Raw genomic sequence first — 19,481 nt, forward strand, 5'->3', positions numbered from 1 at the left:
ACACAAATGAAAACACTTCAGTGGAGAGAATCTGCTCCCATACTGAGAATTATTGTATTACAGTGCAGAAGTTTGTGTGCAGATGAATTTGAATTTCACCTGCCTTCCTGTTCTGCTCAGAGGAAACTTATGGAGAGCTAAACTCCAGTGCCTCATTTAAAGCCTGACGCAGGACATGAGGCAATGCATCTGTTCTTGTTCGTGTGTCAGGAGCCCTAGATTTATCATTTTTCCACAAGATGTGGTACGAAGAATGCTTGACTTTAATTATGTTGCCACAAACCAGCCTTGTCATGTTCCTGCCACAACGAGGACGCCGTCGGTTCAGGTCTCTTTCCGGGCATGTACAGAGGGATCACAGGATAGTGCCAGCAGCCAGCGGTGGATTTCAGCCCGGTGCCTGTCCTCGGTCCCCACTGCTGAGCACTCAGCGCGGGGGCTGAAAGCCAAAAGGCCTTCCTCACCCTCGGGGACTGCATGGAGCAGTGTGATCGTCGAAGCAAAGACGGCTCTCTGCTTTCCCAAGTTTTAGCTTTGCCAGGCCCAGGGTGCCGCTCCCGGGCTGGGGAGGGAGGTTTCGCCTCCTACTTACCGGGGCTCCCCTTCCCCTCTCGCCCAGCGTTCCGCTCCCTGCCCCGGGGTCCGCAGCCGTGCCCCTCACACCCGGACCCCTCGCCCTCCTTCCCCGGCACCGCGGCTCCGGCAGGCCCTGAGGGGAGCCCGGGCTCGGCCCGGCGGCCGCAGCGCCGCCTCGGGCTGGAGCGGCGATCGGCGCTCGCCCGGGCTGGAGCGGGCCCTGCGCTCGCCCAGCGGAGCGGACACACGGCCGGCCGGAGGGACAGACACCCCGGTACGCCCTGCGCTCTCCTCAGCACCCCGCCGCCTCCCTCCTGCGGGCACTGCGGAGCGGCGGCGGAGCGCGGCCGCCTCTCCCTCCGGCTGGCGGAGCGCAGGCTGCGGGCAGCGCTCCCGCCGGGCTCCCCGCTCCGCTCCGGACTCAGCCCGGGAGAGCGCTCGGCAGGCGGGGAGCGGAGCGGGGCGGGGGGAGCGGGGGCAGGGCTGCGCGCAGATGAGCGCCGGTCCTGCGAGATGCTGCACGCCCAGCTCCCCGCCGGAGGGGGGTAGCAGCCGCTGTCTCCGCCGGCTCCTGCTCTCTTGCAAGGGCTGTTGCTGCCGCTGGACGCAACCTTCTCCCGACATGGAGCTGCTGCCGCCGCCGCCGCCGCTGCTGCTGCTGGAGTGAGTGAGTGTGACGGGCAGAGCTAGCCGGCCGCATGGATGGATGTGTTTAGCTTTGTGAAGATTGGGAAGCTCTCCGGGTAGGTGTTTGCCGCCACCGCCGCTGCTCCGCGAACCGCGGGCGTCCCGCTGCCCGTGCCCTGCGGGGGCAGGCAGGGATGGGGGCTGCCGGGGGCTGCCCGGCGTGGGGAGCGCCCGAGCCGCTCCCAACTTCTCTGGCGGCGGGGCTCGGCGTGTCGGGGTGGGGCGGCGGGGGCTCGCTGTCCGTGGTATCTGCCCGGGCCGTGCCCATGTCCCTGCGCGGGATGGGTCATCCATCCCCCTCTCCCTTGTGAACGGACAATGAACTGCGGCCGCAGCTGGGCGAGAGCGGTGCCCTCCTTGAGACGCCGGCCGGAACGGGCGGCCGGAGTGCCCCTGGAAATGCCAAAGCGGCGGCAGAGCCGGAGCCGGGCGCGGTGGCGGCGCTGAGGGGTGTGCTGGTGTTGGGGGTGGTGGCCGCGGTGCGGGTGTCGGTCATCCGCGGGAGCGGGGGCGAAGTTCCGAGAGCGAGCAGCGCCTGGCCGGGCCGCGCCGCCGGGAAGGGTCCCTGCCCTCCGCTCCGCTCCGCTCCCGCCGCACCGCGGGCACACCGGCTCCCCCGGGAGCCGCATTTTTGGAGAAGTGGCGAAATCGTCGCCACTCGCATCGTTTGTGAGCGCTGCCCCTCCGCCGTTTCGCACGGTGATGGGCGCAGGGGCGCGAGTGGATTTGGAGTCTCATCCCTGGCTTGTAAGGCTCGTACTTCTCGTTGTTTAAATATGTGGTTGATTTGTATTGTTTTTCTCTATTTCTTTGTTTTCCGAATAAACCTTCTCTTGAATGGCCTCAGAGTTGCGGTCTCAGGCTGTGGACTGTTGCGTTCGCAGCCGGTTGCCAGGCCTGGAGCTGCATAGATAGATCAAGAGGCACAGCAGCCCCTGTTACAATGTTCCCACCGTAGTTCAGCCTAACTGGAGGTAGCCCTTCGCAGCTACACCAGGAATTGTGCTTTATCTCAAAGATGCAGTATGAAAGTACTTGAGTCACATTTCTTTTTCAGGGTTCTGGTGTGGATAATCTTCCTAAAGGATTTAGCTTTGATCACTGTAACTAGGAGTGTTTCAAATTCTTATGATTCACTGGTTCCTACACCATAGTTACCATATCCTTTTCTGTTTATGAGGCACGTATGAGGCAGAAATTGGACGGTGTACAAAAGGGAGAAAGGCCTTGGTAAGGAAATAAAAAAGGTGGCTGCTCCCATGATGGTCAGGTAGGGAGCTTGTCAAAATGACAGATGGTCTGTAAAGAACAAATATTGCACGGCTAGAAGTTAGAGTGCCACAGGTGCAGGCACTGCCTTTATCCCCCAAAATTCCCACCATTGCACCTGGCTGTGATTACAGCTCTGCTTGTGGCATGCCAGCACAGAACAGCTGCTGTCATTCAAGCACATCATTGTCTCATCCTGCTCCCAGCAATTTTACACCATGTGACAGTGACAATACAAGCAGCCCCCTCGGCTTGCCTTGGGTGGTGTTACTGGCTGATACCGCTAGAGCTGCAGCAGCAGGAACTACAGCAGAAACTTTGAGGAGCGGGAAAATATGCTCACGTAGATAAGGAATAGGTCATGTTGTATGGTACTTATTTCCAGGTAACTGAATTGTGTGACCTTCTCAATTTTTTTTTTTTTTGAAATGATGTTTTAGAAAAACTCCCAGGTCTTCACGTCACACTCGGTCTAGAATCAAAGGCAGAGAAAGGGATGTGTCATTCAAAAATTTTATTATGTCAGGTGCACAGTAGGTTTTAGATATGGATATTGTAAGCTTGGGTCTTTCTTGGTGTGTACAAAATCTGTAGCTTTCTGCATACTTGAAGACAGAGCTAAGATTTGCATTTAAGTAAAGACAGATCATAGAAATTCTTCAGAAGAACCTGAAGGTTCCTTCTGAAATGAAATTGCAAGTTTTAAAGCTTGTATCTGCCTCTGCTTCATTTAAGGATGTGAAATACTTACAGACTGTGTTTATCTTGCAGATTGCAGTACATGCTTTCTGTACTGAGCTACACTTTTTATTTCTAATTTTCCGGTTGTTAAAAGACATAATAGTTTACACAGGACTTGACTTTACTTGCTGTTACCTAGGTTACAGCCAGGTGTCTATTCCAGTTTTAAGAGAGCTTCATGAAGAAGACACTTCCAGTGTAAACCCCAGGTTTTAGTCCCTTTGTGCATTTGGGTTGGAAAACTAGTTTGCCCAAAAATACTGGTTGTTTGCTGCAGGAAGAAAGGCCTCTCTGAAGAAAATATTTAACTGAGCGTGTGATCTTACAGGCAGATTGCCTACAGAAAGTTGTTTTGAACATGGTTGGTGCTGAAATTATTTTAAATTTTATTTTGTTGTGCATTCAGATCTCCTCATTTTAAGTTGCAGGTCGTTTACTACAGTTTTAGTCTGCAGCCTTGATTTTGCAGGCAGTGGCACACTTAAGCTCTGTTATACATGACTACTGGTAGGAATGCTTCCTAAAGTCATTATTTGATTTTAATGTGTCTGATAAGAATTTTAAATCTTGTCTTGATGAATTAACATGTAAAATTTTTTATCTGGAAGAAGCTTTAGATGAGGCTTAAAGTCCTAGAAGGTGGCTACTGGATATAAAATTTTACATAGCATACATAATTTTTAATATTTTGATTATCTATGTGTGTTTTTTATGTGATACCTTTGTGTTTAGGGTCTTTTAGAGACTCTGCTTCTACAATGGCTTCAACAATTGTCCATACTTGCTGGGTAAGTGAAAAATATGGACATAATCTGGAAAAGGATTATGTGCAGAAATGACAGAGAATGCCAGACTGGTTTTATGACAAATGTGATCTCTGGTAATCTTGTCCTTTCCTTGACTTTGTAGGTCTGTCACATTGTGTACTATGCATAAACATACAGATCCTTCATGATAAAGTTTCTGTTGAAAGTTTGGAGATACCCATCAGACACTGAAACCAAAAATACCATACAAAAATAGTGATCACACTGACACAGCCTCTTCCCCATTCCGTTTTGGAAATTCACCAATCTGGTAATGGTCTGCAGTAAATGTTTTGGTATAAATCTTAGGGTGTAATTCTCTGCAGGAAAAAAACACAAACAAACAACCACCTTTTATTGTGATGAATGTCCAAGTGTAGAGAATGACTGACAAGTGTTGTTCAATGGATCAGTCCCCTGATGTGGAGCTGTACAAGGCAGGTGAATGTTTCTGTACCATGGGCAGCATAAGCAGGGATGGTGTGGTAGCATCTGTAATTTGGGGTGGAGGATTTGTGCCATAGGTGTGGTAGCATCTGTAATTTGGAATGGAGGATTAGTGCAGGTGAATATGTTTGTACTGTGGGCAGCATAAGCATGGATGGTATTGTAGCATCTGTAATTGGGGATGGAGGATTAGTGCCATAGGTGAGGTGCAGAGCTGACACTTGAGGTTGGCTCAGAAGTCTGTCTTACCTGGTATTCTCTCCCAGTTGCTTTTAGCAGCTGCTTGGAGAAACAGTGGGAGTGGTGAGTCTTGAGCATAGGTATAGGCAGTGGGGGAGGGATGGTGCTGCTGTTCTGAACATGGAACTGTTTCCAGATCAAGGTAAATCTGAGAAAAGGGCACAGCGTCAAGTTTCTAGTCAATACTGGACAGGTGAACTATGAAACAATAGGTCAGAATAGTGGATGGAAGTTATTGAGAATTTAGGCCTGTATTCATAGAATATATTTTTAGTTGGATTTTTTTTATTGGGAATGACTGTTTTTGTGATGTCTGTTGAGGTCAGTTCTATTTCAGAGCTTTCACAGCAGGAATTATAACTTTGATATGGAAAGATGCTTGTCTGGATGTCACCTGAATGTGACTGAGTGAGGCAGTGACCCTCCAGAGCTGGGATGCAAAGCTCCTGTGCCCTCTTTTGTAGCTTTGCCAGATAACACTAGGGAGAAAATGACATGGCTGTCTGCATGAGTGGCTGTCAGGTTCTAAGCTGTGGCAGTACTGCTGAGGGTAGGGTGGACATCTCTGTCACACAGTTACATTTGTGGGAGAAGTGCTGAGCTCAGGAGTGATTTGTCACCAGAAAGAAAATCTCCATGTAGGCCTGCAGTATGGGGTAGGAGAGTAGAAATTGAGACTTTATTATAGCCATTAAAAGTATAACAATTGGAGAGTTAAACCCTTGTATCAAACAGGGGGATACCAGGAAGGTTTGAACCTGCCCTTAACAGCCATGCCAGTTTGTCACATGGGGTAGGTAAATTTGTCCTACATGGATCTTTACTTTTCTGCTCAAGTTTAGCATTGCCATCCATTATCCTTGAGTTTAAATTTATTCCATTAAAATAGGATGTGAATAGTCATGTCCTTGTTAGCCAGGCCCTTAGAACTGGCTTTAAAACAATGACAAAAAAAAAATCCCTTAACCCTGCAAGCTCTTCTATTCACAGAACAGTCAAATATATTTTCTTGCTGTGATTATGCTAAACCTGAGGCTGGGTTTCTAACTGAGAAGAAACTTCTTACCAAGTCCTTTTCCATTGGGGTGGATAAATCTCACATTCTTATCTTTTGTGTTTATCCTTCCATAGCTGGCCATCTCTACTCAGGTAGACTGACTTGGTACCTACACAGATGTTTGATCTTTTGGGTTCTTGCTGCTGATAAAAGTGAAAGAAGCCTAAAGTGATGTGGAGCCTTGATTTGTTCTCTCCCTTTCCAGCCCTTGTAGCCCTGTGCTCAGTTTTGTTCTCTCCAGATACTGTCATTAGTCCTGCCAGACTGATGTGAAAGGTTCTCTCCTAGATCTGCCTTAAAATGTAACAGACTAGAAGCTGTGCCTGTATCTTCTGACTACTAAACTCTGTTGTGGTTTTGTTTGTTTGTTTTGGTTTTCTTTTGTTTGTTTGGGTTTTTTTTTAGGGAATCAGGTTGCTTGACTTCATGATTTAATTATTTTTGTTCAGCCAAGCAGATATATGTTTTTAGATTTAAAGTTCCAAAATTAGCCTGTCTGTTGTTTGTGTTTTTGGGGTTTTCTTGAGGTGATTTTTTTGTTTTTGTTTTTTAAAAAATTTTAATTAATTGAAGAATATTTTGGGATGTTTCTTTGTCTTTATCAGAATAGCACCTTTCTTTTTCTGTGATTTTCCTTGCTAAGTCTTTATTTTCCTGTGAAGTTTAAAAAAACTCTACGTTAATGGAGAGACAATTGAAAGTGTGACTAACTTACTGATGCTGTTTTGCATATGATTTTTGGAACAATTTTTATGAGTACTCTTTGAAATGACAATATTGTAGCTTGTAAGTTATTTTCAGTATTTACAAAAGATTCAGTAAGAAAGCCTATGATTATCCTTTTCATGTTCAAAGGAGGTAATTTAATTCCAAAAAGGATTTTATTATACAGGATGATAATTCAAATAACCAATAATTCATTTCAGCCTTTTTCCTTGAGGACTGCATTACATTTAATGGCACATTTGCCTAGTCACATTAATATAGGACTGTTACCATATATTTTCTTATTTGTCTGTTTTGTTTTGTTAGCTGACACACATAATAGAGACATATACTTTAATGTTTGTGATGCTAGTAATGTTGTATGTCATTGTGACTTCAGCAGTTTAGAGATTTATTAAAACCACTCCTTACATTATGAACTGTTGTAAACTTGTCAAGTGGCCAGTAAATGATGATGCAACTCTGTTAAATATGTAAGTTCTCTATACCAGAAGCAACATTGTCTCCAGAAATTTTTGAGAAAGCAAAAAACAAAATAGAGACTGAGCCCAAAGTGTTGCTTTCTTTCTCCTCTTGTACTAATTACTGAAGAAGATGGAATGCAAACTTTGAGAATTGATGCTTTGATTTCAGAAAAATCAAAATGTGCAGGTTCAATATAATGCTTTTATTTCTAGGAAGATATCTTTTCTGTTTGCTTTTGGTTTATTTTGGAGGACTTCAATCTGTAGTGTAAAATTTTTGGTGACATGTCCGAATCAAGAATCTCAGGGCAGTTTCTCTTACAATTGTAGCCTGCACCAAAGTTCTTGTGTGTGCATGTTTAAGTCACTCTGTTAAAATTTTTATATGGTGTGAGAAGACAGAAGAGGGTTTTTTGTGGGTTTTTGCCTCTATTTCATTGGTACCAGGAAAAGCCTGAGGTATTTTACAGTTTATGTTTAGTTTTTTGAGGGAGGAGAAGGTTTGCTTGCTCCTGATGTGATTTGGTTGGTTGGTTTATTTTTGAGAAGCCTGCTTTTCAGCCTGACAGATTCATGTGGGAAATTTCAGTTAAATTGAAAAAAATTCTCACCATAGCAGTAATAAAAAATGAGGATAAGTTTCCATATTTTGCAGCATTCTAGATCATTGTGGAAGTGTACCAAGCTGTTCATAGGGAATACAAACCATGACCTGAAATAATGAGAGGATAATATATGGTGTCAGCTCCACTCATAATGTGGTGCAGAAGGGGTATTTTACTGCTCTTGAGAGCATTTCCCAACAGTTATGTCAGATCTCTCACAACTTAGCATCTGACTGATAGGGCAAAGAATTGACTAAAGTAATGCAGGAGCCTTTTATAAAATAAGCCATCATCTGGGGAGGATCTCTATCTGCTGTAGACAAATAATGCAAAAAATCAAATGTGAGAAAAGGAAAGGTAATTTTGGATTCCAGTCCAACTGTGCCATGCACAAATAGCTCTGTTAAATCAGGAAGACCATCCAGGTACATGAACGACTCATTTTCATGACTGTGTGCATACAACCCATATGAATCCACGTTATGGAAACTTTGGTGCTGATAAAGTATCAGTGTTTAAATACTACGGGGACATGCTTGAACAGGAATTGACTTCTGATAATACCAAACTGTATTTAAAGCTGCTTTTTATAATTAGGAATAAAATGACTAGTTTTGTGACATACCTTGAAGAAATCTGTGAAGTGAAAAGGCTGCACATTTATTGAAGGTATGCTTAAAGACCTTTAAAATAATAAGTGAGACTCTGTTTCTGATAATCGTTCAATTGACTGGAAATGAAACAAGTAGCAGTGGAACAGTATAAATATCAGTAAGTAATTGCATTTCAAATCCTAGTGAAATCCACACTGCTTAAAATCTAAACCTGTGAAAGTACATTGGAGCTAGAGATGTAAAGTACTCCAGTACTCAAAAGTCTTTCTGATCTAAATTAGGACCTGCTGTGGGAGAAGTTTCTACCAGCATTCCTTTAGTTCAGAGCATACAGAAACTCCCTTTAAGAGGTTGATTATTGGCTACAAGCTGAGACATTTCTTTTCATTAGTTTTAAAAACCAACATTTTAAATTATAATAAAGTTAGTGAGGGGACTTGTCAGGTATCAGTTTCAGCTATGAGAGTGTGGGGAGATAAGGCTCTGCAGAATAGATGGATATCTTGCAAGATTTTGCGAACTGCTGGTTAAAAAAAATATACAAAAAATAGAAAGAAGGCGGTGAAGACTAAGAAGGAATATTTGTATGTTAGAGTCAAATGCTGAGAATGACTCTTCTTATGATCTGGCTCTTGATAGAGTTTATTTTTGGATTTTTATGAATTTTTGGAAACTTTAAGGGAAAGAGACTTGGGATATTGTAAGGTATTATGACTATTTTTGTATCTATAGATAATCAAAACAAAAAGGGATGTATTTGTAGATTGATCAAAACTATTTAGTGATTTACATTAACAATCAAAAAGACCAAAAAAGTCTCCCTTCTGTTCTTCAGAATTTATTTCTGCATATGCCCTTTCTGTTTGTTTTTGGGGAGTGGGAGAGAAAATACATAATTTTTGAAATTAATGTTTTTTAAGAAGAAAATCTAAAATCGCTATTTGTAAAACTTTGCAGTACTGATTGTACCTTATTTAGAATGAAGGTTTTTTATTAATGTTTGTGTGTGATTGAGTTTTAATTGTTCAGATAAACTGTCAACCTTTTTCATGAAAGTGCTTACATATTTGTTTAAAATACTTTTCCAGCATTATGCAGCCCGTAAGGTTTTGCTTATGTTGCTTATAGATTTTGCAGTTTCACTGTTTGTTCTTAATCTTGAATTTGTGATTATATTCCTCTGGATTTGGCAGTACTCATAAGTTTGGAAAGAAAAATGCCCATTATTCAATGGCAGTCAATGCTACCAGGAGTGCTGGCAGTGGCACCAGCCATGTAAAACCAGCCAGGCATGTGTTACAAGGCCGAGCTGCCTTATTTCACTTGTGCTCTGTGTTTGACTGAAATAGAGCAGGAGAGAACTGGAGGAGAAATCTGGAAAGATTCCATTTCTAAGCAGATTTGTAGAGGCAGGATGCTTCATTACCTGAATGCCTGAATGGTGGCACTGACTTTGACTTACTCTAAATGAGGCTGTGACAAGCCTTGAGGCATCCATGACAGGAGCCTTGAGACAGCAGAGATTGTAATTGCACAGCAGAGCCTGCTCCAGCAGGGCTGAAGTTCAGACTTTGGGGTTGGACCTGATCTTCAAGGTCCTTTCCAACCCAAACCATTCTATAATCCTGTGATTTTTCTTTGCTTGTGATGTCAAACCTTTATCCCGCAAAAAACAAAGAAAAAAAATTTTAAGGTTATGGATGGCAATATTGTCAAGGCTTTACCCACTCTAGAAAGGGGTGGGCTGTCTCTTTAACACTGCAGTATGTAACAGGTTGTGCACCTTTATCAGAAAAGACAAGTTTTGTTTTGACTGTACAATGTGGCTGATAAGTCAAAATGTAGTACATGTGTTCAGGTAGAAATTACCAAATGTCACAGGTTTTTTACTGGCATTAGGTTTTGGATCATATGAAAGTTTCTATTTAAAGGCATCTGCTTTTCTTGTTTTTTATTTTTGACTTGTTGCTATCCTCAGATGATGTTAACTGAATTTTTAATTTTTATGTTTGAAGAATTTTTTTCCCCAGTGAGGGTGGCAGATAGATTTCTCATGAAATTGGCTACCTGCCTAGGTCTTTGCTTTGCATAATGTATTGTGTGTTACCTGTCATGTTTACAAGGAGTGCCTTCTCCTCTGTCAGGGCACACAGTGAAGGGGGACAGATAAAAACTGCATGTGGGGAATTATCTGTACTTGACTATTCTGCTTTGAAGGCAAGGTGAGTCTGGGCTACAGTGTGTAATAGGGAAGGAATGGCAAAGGAAGGAAGAGAGAAATTGGAGAAAGGAATTAAAGGAATGTTGTATTGGGTGAGGGCTAATTTGCCTGAGTTAATTGAATTAATTGTTCAAGACTAGCTGATCTTTTTGTGAAGGTGAACTTACATTGTTGCCTGGGTAGAAGTTTCAGTTGCTTCATAAGGCTGTTTGAATTAATTGGTGAGATGTGCTGTAATCTGTGTGACTGCTGTTTTAAAAAAGGGAAGAATTCACTTCAGCATTGGAACAGAAAAACGTTTTTGGTTTCTAATGTGTTGGGTTTCTTCTTGAAAGTCCTTTAATTTTCTAAGGGCTTTCTGGTGGCTAAGCTTGATCTCACTCAACACATGAAATAATAAGATGGTCTTTGACTCCCTGAGCATTTTCTGTTTTGGAGACCCTGCATTCAGGATGGTGCCATCTCTTAGGGTGAAGCTCAACCCCTGCATTGGTTCACTGGTGTACCCTGTGATTTCCCCCTCTTTGAATGCAGATAACTTGACTGCAAAATATGTAGGTGTTGGGGAATGTGTTTATGTTTCGTTTTGGCTTTTAAAAAGTCCAAAAAAACAGAAGGCATTTGTTTTTTTTTCTTTTTTTTTTTTTTTTTTTTTTTTTAATTGGCATGGGGAAGAAGTAGAACTAAGGTACTCTGAGGCATTTTGAGGGGGCACTTCTGTAATATGATCAGCCTCATGTAATATCTACTGGCAGAAGACCTAATGAGGCTGTGGGGTCTGATTTCCATTTTCTTTTGCTTTTCATTTTTCCATTCTGTCCCCTGCAGCCTTTTATGTCTCACACCATGGTGAGCTACTTCAGGGACTAAAAGCACTGGAAAACTGGTTTTGGTTTGTTTCATTTCTGCTGGTATAGATATCTAAACTGGCTTGGCAGAAGTGATTGAAGCATACATATTGTCTTGGGCAGCGAGGTGGAAGGGGAGAAGGGGAAATGGAGCTTCTGGTGTATGCTGAGCTCTATCACATTGCCCCCCATTTAGTGGTGGGTGGTGCTGTGGGAGAACAGGGAGGTGAAACCTTTCTCCAGGCACCTCTGGGAGCTGAGGTGTGGGGAGGCTGCGTGAGAGCCCCACGTATGAGAAACCCAGGAAAAGGGGAGTTTCTGCAAAAGATGGCTTGCAGTGAGGAGAGGCTGCTTCAGCCCCTCTGCAGTTCCTCAGATCTTTCCCAGTTCCTCTTGCTTCCTTGTCATTTCCTGCCTTTGAAGCCTGTTCTGCTGCCTTTAATTGACCTGGCTTTGCTTGGCACTTGGGAAAGCCAGTGCAGGTTCTGTGTGCTAAATGCAGCTTTGTGTATCTTGCACATCCTGATGTATGAAGGTATTGCACCCTTGCTACCATGCCATGCAGTCTAAAGAAACTGGCTTCCTGTTGTTTTTAAAAGCAGATTTCTAATCGTATTTTTGCTTTATTAGGCAGCAGAGGAGTGTGGTTGTCCAAGGGATTAATTTTCTTAGATTGCTTGTAGATGGTGAACTATCCAGGATAAATGAGAGGTTGTTTAATTTTTTTTTTTTTGTTATCTTTTAAATAATGAACATGTGTTCATTCCTAGCAGCAATTTTGCAGTTATATCCTTTGCATGGATGTATTTTCCAAGTTCTGGAAGCTGTCTGAAGAGATAAAAGGTTTCTTTCAAATGCTCTATTTCTGAACTTGGAAAGAACATCTTACAGAAGCAAGTATAGAGTGTCTGTGCTACTTCTGAGACCACAGAAAAATAACTGGAGAGTACTAATGGCTTGCTTTTCAAATACTCTTCATTTTGAAACTGGAAATGGGAGTTTTATAGGTGCATAAGTAATCTGAGTTTTTAATTACGCTTTGAACCACATGGCTTTCTCTTTTTTAGCAACAGCAGTAGTAAACTTTGAGGATCTTCCATGCAGCAATTTTTCTCTTCCTTCTGTATCTTCTGTCATTTCTTATACATATATGGCATTTCATCAGCCCCCTTCCTTGTTGATAACTTTTATACTTTGCAATGTTTATCCATCAACTCTATCACATCATTGAATATGTGGTCTAAAAATGGTGGTGGTGATGGGGATCTTGAAGGATACATCTAAAGGAGAAATCTAAAAAGCCTCACAACAAATGATTTCATAGAAAAAATTTAATTTAGGACTACTAAAGCTCTTTTAGCTTGGGTGTTTTATTGTAAAAAAAAATATAGTATATCCAAAGAAGTACTCTCAGGATGCACAATTACAAAAACTACAAATTACAAAAAAAAGCTACAAAATTACTGTAGCTTTTGCACTTTTTTTCCTAGGTAGCTAACATCATGCATCTGCGTGACTTACAGTTAGCATGTCTTAAAGAAGACCACTTTATAAGTAATATCTGTGGAATATGAACAGTGGAATACAAGTCTGTTTTTCTTTAGTTGGCATGTTTGGAGAAAAAAACTTCCAATATATTTTTTTTTTTGATGCTGAATATGTTGCATATCTGTTTACTGATACGAAGGTGTGTTCTTTCAAAGCAAGACATTGATTATTGTTATTGTCTTTTGCTGGCTTTAATAGGCATTAAGGTCCTGTGAAGGTCTGGTTAAACAGGGATGCTCTGAAATGGCAGTGTGGAAAGCTGGCAAATTCTTTGCCCTGCCTCTTGTTTCCACAGTTGTTCTGTTGGATTCAAGTTGTCCATGGTGTCTGTGTGTGCTACTTGGTGCCCTGACTGTTTAATAGATTTTAATAGTAGCCTACCCTGTAAAGGGTAAAGGATGAATTTCACTCTTTCCAATGTCAGTGCAAGCCTTCTCCTTCATATCAGTAAAAATACTTTGTATTTCTTTAATAGCAGACTGTTGAGTTGCTTTTTGTTGTGTTTTCTAAAGCTTGTCCAAATCTCATTTTGTTCTTTAGCCTTGGACAAATATATGTTTTTGTTTTTTCCCTTACATTAGTGTTCTTAAGCCATTAATGTCAGAGTTCATCCTATTTTCTCATGTTATGTGCTGGTTCTGAAAAAGAGAAATTCTGTTTTGATGTTAAATGTTTAAAATGTTTCTTTCATAGTAGAAGGTAAAACAGCATTAGTTTCTTTTTTTTTTCCAAACAGTTCATAGTTCAGTGCTGCAATGAACAGTTTTCCAACTAGAGGACACAATACCTGTTCTACTGGGTGTTATTCCAAAAGGCTGAAATGTATTTGAGCTGCAGAAAATGTTACCAGTACTATTTGTATATATTTGTTTACCAGGCTGTAATTATAAGAACTGACATTTAATCTACTCAGTGTTCAAAATATTCATTTTTTTCTTCTACAAATGTGATGATAAGCAGAAAACAGTTTGTCTCTCAATTTCTGTGGTATGGTTTGCTGTTTTACTTCCTTTCCCCCATCCCCCTCCAATCAGTTTCCAACTTGAGCAGCTTTTTTTGCTAGTTCCCCCCTTTCACAGTGAGTGCCTAATGCTGACTCACCACTTGTTGTGATTGGGCTGCTTGGCACTGTTGGCAGGGGCACAGGAATGAGTGTGTAAGAGCACTCTGACCACAACAGACACCTTTTTGGTCCAGATCTCTTTTATATTAATTTATTAGTCCAGTATTCTGGCTTTTAAAGGTGTTGGGGGAATATGTGGTTTAGACTTTCATTTATATTTATGTTCGAGGGAGAGCAGTTCTGAGCATTAGAAGATCATGGTGATTCTGCCTTCAGTGAACAGTGGCAGGAAGCTGTAAAGCTTGTTTAGTGTTGTGTGAAACCATAAGGAAACTTTACTCTCATTTTTTGTAGTCTTTGCAAAAGTTGAGTAAGTAAGTACAGCATGGCTACTTTGTTTCTCACATACATGCAATTGTTTTATTCTGTCTTCATCCTTTTTTTCTTTCTGAGCTGAGCAGCACAGATCTTATAACTGACACGAGGTGGATTTTTCTCCTTCCAGCCAGACTGTGCACCCTGCATAGGCCAAATGACCCTGTGTACATAATTTCTTTGCTCAGTAAATAACAGTGCAGCTTGAATCACAGCCAAAACTTTCTTTGCAGACTGAACTGTAGCTCTAATTTCATCTGGTAGGACCTGCCTGTCCCAGGTGCCAGTTCAGTGTGTCTGACCAGCCACAACTGCCCCGTGTACCTGAGTGGAATAAATGAAGCATCCTCAGCACGGAGCTGCAGCCTCCACTGCTGCCAGGCTGGGTGGGGAGAGGAAACCTGCCACCCATACCTTGAGTCTGCTTCCCTATTTCTGCTGCTTCTGAAGGTGATGGTTCCCAGCCTTGGCAGACCCTTCAGCAGGGATTTGTAATACACTGAAAGATTACATGGTCTATTCTTCAAAATGGCAAATCTAGTCTGGCAACTGTTTTGAATAATTTGCCGAAAAACCCAGTATTAATGATGGCAAAGGAGTTGCATGTTTGGTGATTTAGGGGTCTGTGAATGCATCATTGTGTACACGTGCCTGCTCAGCTCACCATACAGCTCCTAGAAAATATCTGTTGAGAGTCTTTGCTATATAAAAGAACAGTCATTTTGGAGGCAAAGATCATGGCTTTCCATTCTCAAGTTAGACTTTCATAGCTTAGGCCTGTTGTGTTGAAAGTTGTGGTTGTTTTACAGTACAAAAATAAAGTGCTATTTCACCTCTGAGAAAGGTACTTCTGCATCTTAGTGCCTGGTGACTTGTTAAGTATTTTTGGATATTTATCAACATATACATATACTAAGTGATAATGCTGGTGGTCCACTGGAAGGAAAACTCACCTGTGTAATGACCAGACACTGGGCTCAATGTAAAGATCAGATCACAGAATTAAACTGTCACCTGGTAAAACCTGGGAGAAAATTTTGTTCCAGAAAAAGCCAGCAGTTCTAATTGTTTGGTTTGTTGAGCATTTATTTTTAGTTCATGATTGTGGGGTAGGACAAAACCCCAGCAATTAGACAAATTTTTACTATTTATTCCTCTTAGAACTAGGATTTTGGTATCTGTAATCTATAAGCTAATGAATACTGAACTTCCACATGAAGATGCAATAAATTCAAGCTGATTTTTGAAATTTAAGGCCACCTTTGGCATTTCATTATGCCAAGTAGATATTGGACATCAAGAATTTTCTAAAGGACATGTTATTTCCATGTGGAATTGTCCTAAAATATACCTTTCTAGTTCATAATTAAAAATACCCATGCTCAAATTAAAAATGTACCTTTTACATTTAGATTTTAAAACTGCCTGCTTTCCTCTGCCCCACGTTCCTATAGTGATTCTGATTGATTGCAGTGGCTCTTGGTGGTGACAGAAGAGTGCACCACCTGCAGTCAAGATCACTTTATTCTGGATTTAGCCAGGAGTCTGCTGCCTTGAATGGGAACTCCAACAGCATTACTGGTAGGCTTTTTTCTTTTCCCTGTTTATTTTCTTTTCTTATTTTTTCCCCTTCTGATTTTTACTTCCACAGCTCAGAAAATCAGGAGAAATGCTTTTGCTGAAAATGTTTAGAATGACGTGTCTGTCAGTAGATTGGAAGTAGCTTTTCTTTCATGTTACTGGGTTCTAACTTCTTAAACATTTGCAAAATAAACTCTTATATTTTCCTGAGTTTCTTGTAGAAAACCCATCCGCATTCAGTGCTAGGCTCTGAAACCAGAGTGTTCTGTTCATCCAAGGGATGGACTTGGCAGTGCTTTTTAAAGGATTGCTTAATTTCCACTGTTATGGGGTATAGATTTGAAGATCTTGTGAGACAATCCATGCTCACCTGGAACATTACATGTAGGTATTGTTTTAAAACAATATTTCAGATGTTGTTTTTAAAAATAAGTGCTGGGGGATAGGAAGAACTTCCACATGCTGGTGAATATTTGGGATCTGATGCAAAAAGGGGATTTTCTTAGGGATACAAAACTAAATTTTCAGGTGAGGTAAAGCATGGGTTTGATATTTACCCTTATTTCATCAAAAACTTTCGACCTCCAGAGCAGTTAAAAAAAAAAAAAGGAAGAAAAGACAAAACAGACTTAAGAGTGGGAAATTTTATGAATCGATGTGTGCATCCAATCTAAATGCCTATTTAGTACTTGTGCTCTTTGCAAGCCATAAATACCATCAAGGCTTGTATTTTTCTGGAACATACTCTGATTTAGCGTAAAATTAGAATCTGCAGTTTTTTGTGGCGTGTAATTTGACTTGTAGCTGATGAAATTAGGCAAAAAGGGTCAAAGTTCACTTTGCTACAGATTTCAGCTGTATTTCACCCTAGTATGGAGAGGGTGTCATGAGGAATAGCACTTTGGAAAATGTTCTGTTGTATTTGTTGGTAACATATTGCTACCACAAAGAAAACACGAGCCTTAAGCTTTCCTATGCTTCATTGGGAGAAGTGTCTTCTCATCCATCTTCCATGGGCTGCACAGCACATAATACAAACTGTAATTTAGAAGGATATTCTGAATGTAGCAGTCTGTATATGTTGGTAAAAAAACTTGAATTCTATCACCATTTTTCCACTTGGGGAGGATAAACAGTAAATAAAGTGATGAGAATCTGGAAGACATGCTGTTGGTCAGCTGATGAGAGTTTGTTGGTAAATGAAAATATGATGATTTATGTTTAGATTTCTCCAGTTATTTTTTTTCTTCAGCAGTTTAAATCTTCCCTTGTCTACAGGAACTGTAGAATAAATAACAAAATGGAGGGCAAGAGATGATCTACCTACTCTTGAGTGTCCCTACATTTTCTAGTTGGTATGCCAAAGTGAACTGCTGTTACCTAGTTTCACATACATCAACTTCTGTGAGAGTTCATAAGCACAATTTCTGAAGCTGTCTGCAGACCATGCAGAATCACTGGACAAATCATTCCAGAAACTAAAAAGGCTGGATGCCAAATGAGATTTCATAGCTGCTGAAGCAAGTGTGTAGGTGAACTATAGAGCCCATTTACCATCTTGTGATATAACCTAAAATTTTGGTGACCTCCACAAGCTACAGAAGAGTCCAAGTAACTTTGTTATCACAAAAAGAAGCATCCTTAGGTATGAAAATTTACACCACATTCCTGAGGCTATTGAATGTTCCAGACCAGTTCATGTTGGCTAATACAGAATACCAGATGTCCCTGATGAGCAGATCTGGAAAACCATTTGGCAGTAGCTAGTAGAAAATATCATTAGGCACAATGGTGTTGCAGAATTTATGCCCTTCTTTGGATGTTGTGCATTTCATATCCCCTCTGAAGGCTGGAGATCTGAGCCAACATCTGTTGCTCCTGACTACCAGGCATTAGGATATTCCAGGAAGAAAGAACTCTACCACAAATACAAGAATGAAAATGGAGTAGGGAAGAATATAATGTCTGACTGTTAATTAGTTATAATTAGATGCCTAGGAAAGGGATCCTTTGACTCCAGTCCCTTTTCCTGGGTTTATCCAGGACTTTTATTCCCTCATTCTAACACAGGCATGCAGAGAAGAGATGAGACTTAGGGATCCCGACAGCCAACAGCGTTGGCAGCTTCTCTCCATCTCATTCCGTTAGCCATTCCCAAGCTGTTCTTATGTACAAAGATACCAAGACTGTGTTCCTCCCTTCCTCACTCAACTTTGCCTCTGCTTAGTCCCACTTTGTTATCCTCCATGTCCTGAGAAAACTGTAGATTATTTTACTTACTCTATTTTCATCCAGACTTAACATTTCTTCAAATACTTTTATTAGAGGTTAGTAAAAAAATTTCATTTTGTTGTAAAATAAGGTCAGATAAAGTATTCCAAATCAAGCAAGACTCCAAAGAACATGTATTTTGACAACTTCTACCAAAATGACTTAGGAGGGCTATGCTGCTGGCAACTACAGTTTTCTCAAAATAGACCTCCACTGCAGTGCAACATTATGCTGGAACAGTCAGCTATGGTGCACTTGGCTTTTTTCCCCCACTTCCTTTCCCTGGACTTCACTGATGCCAAAGACAGTCCAGCTAAATAACATAATTCCTTATTTTTATTATGAAAATAAATATATAAATGATTAAAATGCATTCTAAGCTTGAAAATTAAAGCTTCTTATGCCAGACATATCTAAATATGAGCCTTTAATGTCACTGGGTTTTTTCCTTGTGGAAGGTTCTGGACTCTGCGTTCTGTTACACGTGATGGTTTTCCAAAGCTAAAATTAACATTAGGATAGGCTTAAAAAATGAGCTGGAAGCTATTTTTGTTCCCTCTTTGGAAGTTGCATCCTTGCTGTTTTGAGCGGTGAAATAATATAAATCACTGCCATGAGTTCTGATCTGGGTTATTCTGGTGGCATGTCCCACCACAGCAGGTGGCAGTGTGCAGGTTGTGGATGCTTTCCCTGTGGATGCTTTCCTTGTGGATGCTTTTCCTGTGGCTCTGCGTTGTGTTTTGGGGAGGAGGGGCTGCAGACAGGGGTGGCTGTGTTGTTGGGGTGGTCCCCGTGTCACCCTGCTGTGGCTGTGCTGTGTGCTCCCAAAGCCAGAAGAGGGAGCACAAATGAAGACCTTGTTTCTAAGATGTGGCTGAGCTCCATGAGGCAGATCCCAAGCCATGGAAATACCGAGGCCACGCGAGTTAATTCATACTCTGTTAGACTGCATGTGAATAAAGAATGGGAATTTCAGCCTGTTGTGGGCTCCAAAAGGGAGGAGAGAAATGGGAGAAGTTAAAAGACTAGGAAAAGCTGTGCTTGGCATGAGGACTTTTAATGCAAAACCAAATTGTGGTTTGCTATTTAAAGCTAACCAATGTATTTGGTTTGTAAGACCAGTGGTGCTTTTCATGAATCAGGAAGAATATTTTGTGTTTCTGTGCAGGTATGTTGGATAGTTGAGACTCATGCTTTCTACAGCAGTTGTGTCTTATTGTGGATCATATAGCATGTTCCTATGGTCTTTCTTGCTTTTTTATAGTCATGCTGATTTGTAGGATTGCTAGTTTGCAAATATATATAAATTTATATGTACTTTTACAAATTATGTATTTTTAAT

The 19,481-nt window shown here is 41.4% G+C and overlaps 1 protein-coding gene across 2 annotated transcripts in view; it reads left to right on the top strand.

The window, feature by feature from the left end:
• The first annotated feature begins 1,061 nt into the window (after positions 1-1,061).
• The window catches only part of FRMPD4 (FERM and PDZ domain containing 4), a 291,675-nt gene continuing 273,255 nt past the window's right edge, over positions 1,062-19,481 (top strand). Inside the window, exon 1 of one of the 2 annotated variants that reach the window (XM_058045280.1) lies at positions 1,062-1,319. In XM_058045280.1, coding sequence (XP_057901263.1) covers positions 1,279-1,319 — 41 coding nt within the window. In that variant the 5' untranslated portion in view covers positions 1,062-1,278. The remainder of the gene's footprint in view (positions 1,320-19,481) is intronic. The other variant, XM_058045278.1, reaches the window with a different exon arrangement.

Source organism: Melospiza georgiana, chromosome 2 (assembly GCF_028018845.1).
Source record: "Melospiza georgiana isolate bMelGeo1 chromosome 2, bMelGeo1.pri, whole genome shotgun sequence".
Lineage (NCBI taxonomy): Eukaryota > Metazoa > Chordata > Aves > Passeriformes > Passerellidae > Melospiza > Melospiza georgiana.